The following is a 7,877-nucleotide window of genomic DNA, read 5'->3' as shown; positions in this document are numbered from 1 at the left end:
CTTTGTCATTTCAGTAGTGTTCAATTAGATTAAACGTCATTCCAGCAAGAAAAGGCTTGCAACAAATTTTCCGACATAACCTTGACAAGTGCTTTTTTTTTCCAGATTTCTTAAGGACCATTTACAAATGGTGCAGTAGTTGTACCTCCCTTTGACACCAAGAAAAGTGTATGGTGTCTGTCATGCTCATTCTGAAATAGTCCAATTCATTACACTTCCTGTCCTCCAAAGAACATTTGAATAGTTTTTTTCTATCATAATGTGGGGCCAAGAAAACTTGTTGATGAGAGAAAAAGAGGGAATTTCTTTGTTCTTATTAGATCACAATCGTAACAAACCCCAAATTTGTTTAACTTGAGATACTTTTCAAATCAAATCAAATGAATGACTTACACTTCAAAATGATTTCTTTCCCAAATAAACACATTAGTACCTGACAGGAATTAAAAATCTTCCCTTGGGTACCATGGAGAGGTTGCTTTTCTGTACGTACAGATGTAGCTGCAGATCTGTAGCCCACTGGTCTGAAAAAATTGGGATGGATGACCAGAGAGCAAGTTACTCAAAAGTTCGTTTATGACTACATGTTGGTGTGCTCAATTCATTGTACTGAAACGGAAACCTGTTTCCTATATGTTCATTATAGCGAAAGTTATCGCCCTTGTTAATTCTAATTACTATTTGTACTCATTAAAAATAAATACCTAATTAGTGTTGAGTTCCAATTAAAGTTGTCAATTATAATCATTGTATGTTACTTTAGTTGAGTTACTAAAGATTGGTTGATTGGAAGCTTGATTAGTGTTTTAATTAGTTTGTAAATAAATAATCACTATGTAATAAAGATGGTACTTGGGATATATAGGTTTTTACTGGCATTTGTTTAAGAAAAGGTTCCAGAGATAAAATTCGACAAATCTTGTTGGTACATGTAAGTGTGCGGACTTCCCTGCTTATATTGTACTGTTTTAAGTAGTAAGTGAGTAGTTATCCCTGCTTATTGCTTGACAGAGTGTGTGGTCATCCCTGCTCTGTAATTGGCATCTCATAGTAGCAAGTGTGCGGACTTCCCTGCTTGTTGCTGCGCAAGATCAGGTGTGCGGACATCCCTGCCTGCATCTTGTGGTAGAGCATTGGTGTGCGGACATCCCTGCCAGTGTGTCTAGTCTAGAACCGTATTAGTGTCAAGTGTGCGGTCATCCCTGCTTGTCACTGCGCAAGCGCAAGTGTGCGGTCATCCCTGCTTGTCTCTTGTGGAAGTGCGCTGGTGTGTGGACTTCCCTGCCAGTGTCACTTGTTCGCTACCAGTAGAGACCTTATGTATACACAGTACCAAGTGATTAAGACTGCGCATTGTATATATTTGCAGCATCTCAAGGCTATCCGTTTTTATCACGGGTACGAGCCTGCGGGGGTTCACAGGCAGTGACCTCCCTTGCACGTTACAGTACCTGTATAAAGATTGACGTATTTAAAATATAGCGTAATCACTGGGTATGGAGTAGTTGGTGTTATCATGAATTAGCTCTACACGTACATGTACATGTCTGTGCCATGTATTGTATATATAAAGATTTCTTAGCGGTATTCATAGATTAGCGCACCTTTGACTGTGCCAAAGCCGGTAAAATATGAAGCTCGCTTTTCAGTACACAGCCAGCCTTTGTTTATGAATTTTATATTATACAAATAATAAATTATACAATACAGTGAAAATTAGACAAAAACATTTAAAAAATATACAATACATATAAAAATTATATATGTACATTATTAATAAGAAATTTTAAAATATAAATAGTAAGCTATAAAACAAATAGAAATTAATAAATTATACAATTTAAATTAAAAATAATATACTAATATTTATCAGAAATTATACAATAACAATAAAAAATTATACAATGCAAATAAAAATTATACAATACAAATAAAAATTATATTGAATATAAACTAGAAATTTAAAATAAATAAGAAATTATATAACACAAATAAGAAATTATACAATAAATAAAATAATTAATTATACAAGAAATAATACAATACACAATTAATAACATATTATGCAAAAAATATAAGAAATTATGCAATGTAAATGGAGAAGAAAAGCATATAATACAAAAAGAAACATTATTCATTCAAACGGAAAAGATCTAGCTGCAACTATGCAGGCTGAATTAATTCTAAAAGAAAGTGATGGCGTTCCATACGTGGGATTTAGGACAATTCCATGGAAATGGCCGAGTAGTTACGACTGAGTTTCACAGGAAGGCCGAAGAGGCAGATTTCAGAAGGTAAGGAACGTTATATAGATAATTGTTTTTAAAGGTAAAACATTGCCTGCTTTTTAGTCTAGACTGTGTATTCTTAGGCTCTTATAACATGTATAAAGAAAATGCACTAGGCTATAAACAATCTCTCACCAGAGGGCGTTTTACGCGTCCGCTCCAACACCTCTGTTATCGTCTAAATTACAAGAATCTTGTAAAACGAAAATAAATTATAGATTTCTACCAACTTGGTATTTTTTAAAAATGAAATTGGGCTATAAACTGAATGATAAATTAATGGTTATGGAAGGCCTGGACTGTCTCATCATGGCAAATTTATAATGTTCATTGATCATGATTAATTAATTATTTTTTTGGAAATGTATGCATTTAATGTTATATACAGGTTGTTTTAACAAACATATCCCGACTTTTGATGGTTATATTTTTGCATAAAAATAAAATATAAAATTTTAACTGTATTTTAAAGCCCATTTTCTTGCAATTTCATTGTGATATAAACAATATAAAATAAAATCATTACATTTTTTCCGCTGAAGGTTAGATTACATTTTCAAAAATTAGTTTGTGACGTTTTTTCTTCAGAAATGGATCTATAGATTTTTATAAACTAAACAATACAAACAGAAAATCTTCAAAATTAGTGCAAAAGATTTTGAAAAAAAAGTACTTATATGAAAACTATCTTTCTAGGAAACAAGACTTTTCATTAAAAATGTTCAAATATATGTCATAAAGGACTTCAGAGACAAAATAAGGATGCTGACTGAAAATAATGTGACTTTTTAGAACATATAAAAATGATGTTAAATTGAAAACTGTTGCTGATGTTTAAACTTTAAAAATGCCCATCTTAAAAAAATTGATCCAGAATTACTTCAACTTTCATATTGATAAAATTGTTTGGTTATGTGGTTTTCATTTTTGCAAACAAATTCTTTTGTTAATACTTTGTAACTAGTGAAACCGCAAAGTCGGGACATGTTTGCTGAAACACCCAACATTCAAATCAAATACTTGATAATTTAATGATATTTTTTCGTAAGTATTACGCAAAAATGCCCTATGAAATGCATTTCAGTCTTTTACTTGTGAAATTTACATAATATTTATTTACATAATTCAATAATCTAGTAAAATAATTTAGTGAAAAAATAATTAATAAAAATATGCATACATAAATTATATGTATTAATGATTTAAAATAATGAGGTCATATAACTGCATATCATATTGAATTACTAGTATCTGTACCCGGTATTTTAAATTACAAGTCATGTATCTTTTGCGTTTATCGTTTTTGGATTTATCGCGTTTTTTTTCGAAAGTACAAGGATAATTATGTGCCAACAACTTTAGGCATTGAAAATAGGGATTTACCTTTTTTGGTGGTTTAGCCCCCCCCCCCCCCCAACTTTCATTTTGCTTCCGATGCCCATGACTGTTATGGTATTATATGATTTTTTAAAAAAGAAAACAAGACCTTCAATCTATGTCACGTTGCCATGATGAGGCAGCCAATTGATTTTTCAAAATGTATACATAAATGGCGATTTGCCAGTGTATATATAAATTTGAAAAATCATTTGAACTTCTTTCAATGATAATTATTAAGAAAAACAAGGATATAATGAATTATAAGTACATATATCAATTGTGCTAGATTTTAGCAGTTCATGTGCGATCACGAAGAACAACACCGTACATGTGACTCTGCATGGAATTACTGAGGAAGAGATCTTTACATACTTATATTCGAAAAAAATGAAAAATATTCAAGATGACTCATTCGAAATGACAACATCCTTTATTTTAAGACCTTTGTTGAATTGATTGATTGATTGGAAATTGTTAAACGTCCCTTTCGAGAATTGCGTGGAGAAACTATGCCTATAGCCAATGCTGTTTTTGTATGTTCGTGCATATTCATGTTAATGTTTGAAACTACTGACAGTGATGTAAGTTTATTTTTCTTAGATATATTTGTTTAACTATGGCCAATCAAAACCCAGAGACGCCACCAAAAAAGTATGATATCGGTAAGTTATTTGCTTTATTTCAAATACAAGGTAAAACGTATTAGAACATGATTGACTTATTATAATATATGAATAAAATTATATATTCCAAAGCGAGTTTAGAGGGCGAAGAAATAATTGAACGGAAAACTCCGAGCGGATACACAACTAAATACGTTAAGTTACATGGACATTGGAGAACATTCGACCACGTTGTATCCGGATTCATTCCTGACCCAAGGTCACATGTACCGGAAGTCCGTCAGATGGAAGTATTTGATGATGATGTTTTCATATATGCCTATCCAAAATGTGGTAAAGGAAACTTTCTGATTCATTTTAGCAATCCATTAATCTTAATCTGGTATTAAGACATACCGAATATTTTTCAGTGGTTATGAAAAAAATCACTCAATCAGCTACAGTGACTCTCTCTCTCTCTCTCTCTCTCCCTCCACTAGGAATATACAAAATTCTGATTTCTGAAGAAAAAAAACTATAATCAAAACTTATTCCATTTGATTGATTTTAATGTACCTGTAACTTTCCATCCTTTTTGATAATGTTCAATGGATATAAAATGCTGCTGCATTAATTTTTGTTTTATATACTTATAGGCACTCATTGGGTATGGGAAATGATTTTCATGCTACAAAGAGGAAAGGCTGAATATGACAAACGACCCAAAGAGGTCGCCATGTTAGAATTTCACTCTCTAGATAAGTTATGCGAGGAGGAAAGACCAAGGGTTTTTAATACCCATTTATATCCCAACGAGGTACCCACTTCTTCGCTAGAGGGAAAAGGAAAGGCCTTGATCTTACTAAGGAATCCGAAAGATATAGCGGTGTCTTTTTTCAATCATATAGAAGACCTGAAATTTAAAACGTCCAAAATGACATGGGAGGATTGGGTGTATTTCTTTAATAAATATGGAGGTAACGTTATAGTTTTTGAATTACATAGCTTTATTTACCTGCAGATCTGTAGCGTTGTGGTTTTATATATTTGTCTTTGACCATGACGCTACAGATCCTGTAATGCAAAAAAGGTGCAATTTACGGTGCAATATTTTTTGCGCGCTTTTGGGGGGAATTTCTCCACTTTCAAGCATTGGTCAATCAACTACCTTTCACTCCCGAATTCTAGACACATTCTGTAGCCAATATGTATATTTTATCCACCTCCCGACCATTTGTAGTTGTCTCTACTGGCAATAAAGTCGCTAGAAGTGAATTTTCAGCAATCTAACAAATAATTTTAATCAAGCGAGTTTATCACTTGTAGAGACGTGTTCAACTTTTATAAAGGGTTAATACTTTAAATGTACAGTATAATGCTTTTTATTAAAAGGTTTTTTTTTTATTTCACATAATATGATACCGTATAAAATAACTCATAAAAAAAGCAGGTAATGAATTCTTAATTACAGATGTATATTAATAATAATAATAATTGTGTTACTTTGTAGGAATAATCGATTGGTTTGAATACACCAAGGAATGGGAAAACGAAAGTAAGAAAAAAAAGAGGACATACTTATGTCTACACTACGAACAGATGAAGAAGGTTTTAGCCACGTTTATTTAATACTAACTTGCAAAAAAAAAAAAGATGATGATGAGAATATATTTTATTTGTTTATTTATTTTCAAATTATTTTATTAATTTATTTAGTTACATTTTTTAATGAATTCTCTTTCTTTCTTTCTTTTTTTTTTGTTTTTTGTACTGATCCTTGAAATTATGTATACTGATTGCCTTCATTTTCAACAAAGAGCTAAAATTTTACACATTTTTAAAAAAAAATCTATATTTGAATTTTAGAGCAAGATTGTTCATATTTTTATATTATAATATATACAAGGCTTTGTGTAACCTCATAAAAAAATCATAATGGTTTCCCCTTTAAAGTATCACTCTATAGAATCCTTAATAAAAACGTTTTTTCTTCTTTTTTTAAAAATACAACATTTGTTTTACACGTTTTTTCTTCTTTTTTTAAAAAATACAAAATTTATATTACATTTAATGTATATTTGGTAGAATCCACTTGCTACTGTGAAGTCTATAGCTGACTATCTAGGCATCCCTTGTACAGATGCTTTAGCAGAGGAAATAGTTCATAAATGTAAGATAGAAAACCTGAGAGTCGCCAACAGAGAGAAATTTGACCACAGGAACCAAAGTGGTCCTAACCCTGAAATGAATGACCCGGATAAAATGTACAGAAAAGGTAAACTTTATAATTTGATGGCAAAATGACTACGCTATAGGTTTGGTCATATTTAATAGTTTCAATTAAAAAAACTCTTATTGCTTTGCAACATTCTTCTTGAGAAAAATATAACTGTCAATTTTCTTTCTTAAAAGCCACAAAAGGCATATTTATTCTGATCTTTAAATTGAGGATCAATTAACAGGTCCGTCAGATTAATTTTCTAGCTTGTGAGAATTTTTAAACACTCCCCTCCCATTTTATAAACCATTGCTACAGGCCTTCAGTGGGAAATAAAACCAAGTAGTCATTAACCATGCAGGTGGTGTGGTGTTTTTGTTTTTGAAGGTGGAAATTTTTGATTTGCCTTGCAGGAGAAGTGGGAGATTGGAAGAACTGGTTCACTGTGGCACAGAGCGAGGAGTTTGATCGAGTTTTTAAAACAAGGATGGCTGATTCAAAATTTAAATTTACTTATGAATAAGTCATTTATTTTTTAAAAAACCTAGTCATATTTAACAAATACATATACATGTACCTTTTGAACCAAAAAAAAAAAATCCACGAAAAAAATTAAGTTGGTGGAAAGCGCTTCTCTGTTATCTAAATAGGATGTTTTAACAAACGTCCCGACTTTTGATGTCTGTATTTTCGCATAATAATAAATTATTTATAAAAAGTATAACTGTATGTTATCTCAATAATTACAAATGAATAATGAAAAAAATTGTAGTATGATGTTTATTGGTGATTAAGGGCACGGCTGATAACATTCACAACACAAATCACAATTGTCAAATGTGGGCTGCATACAACTAGCAAGTCCCAACAAATATGAACAACATATCATATCAAATAGGTGTCATTTATCCTGGGAGTGGCAAGATTCAAGGTCAAAGTTCAACAAATGCATAGGTGACCTTGATCCTGGGAGGTGCAGGACTCAAGGTCAAAGTTCAACACATCAAAGCAATATGACCTTGCCACTGGGAGGTGCAGAGGTCAAGGTCAGTTTCAAAGATGTTTCACAAATTATATTGCAAGGGCCGCTCGTTATGCTGAAGATATGTGTCAGCCATGCCAGGTGTGAAGTTGTGTCAGCCATGCCAGGTGTGTCAAATTTTGAATTCTGAAAAGACCAGGTTTATCCTCTATGAAATTATGATTGATTGTATACTCAACAACAACAAAAATGATAATCTAAGTTTTCAGTTTAAACCTTATTAAATGTGATTTTAGAGAGTGCTGTGATACATTGTAAAATTCAAACTTGTAATATGCTGCGAATTGAAAAGTGAAGTTAATGTCAATGTTGTCGCATTCAAATTCTTGGGGCATACCGTCATGTCC

General features: G+C 31.9%; 1 protein-coding gene across 1 annotated transcript; it reads left to right on the top strand.

The window, feature by feature from the left end:
* The first annotated feature begins 2,196 nt into the window (after positions 1–2,196).
* LOC134275878 (sulfotransferase 1B1-like) lies at positions 2,197–7,192 on the top strand. Its single transcript, XM_062758159.1, has 7 exons — positions 2,197–2,294; positions 4,269–4,330; positions 4,424–4,624; positions 4,927–5,247; positions 5,781–5,878; positions 6,356–6,545; positions 6,902–7,192. Exons 1-7 carry the CDS (start codon positions 2,197–2,199, stop codon positions 7,009–7,011), a joined length of 1,080 nt encoding a protein of 359 aa, XP_062614143.1. The 3' UTR covers positions 7,012–7,192.
* Positions 7,193–7,877: the final 685 nt, after the last annotated feature.

This window comes from Saccostrea cucullata, unplaced genomic scaffold (assembly GCF_032062105.1).
Source record: "Saccostrea cucullata isolate Sc308-1 unplaced genomic scaffold, CSIRO_AGI_Scuc_v1 ctg628, whole genome shotgun sequence".
Classification (NCBI taxonomy): Eukaryota; Metazoa; Mollusca; class Bivalvia; order Ostreida; family Ostreidae; genus Saccostrea; species Saccostrea cuccullata.
This window is presented reverse-complemented; position numbering and strand designations above follow the sequence as displayed.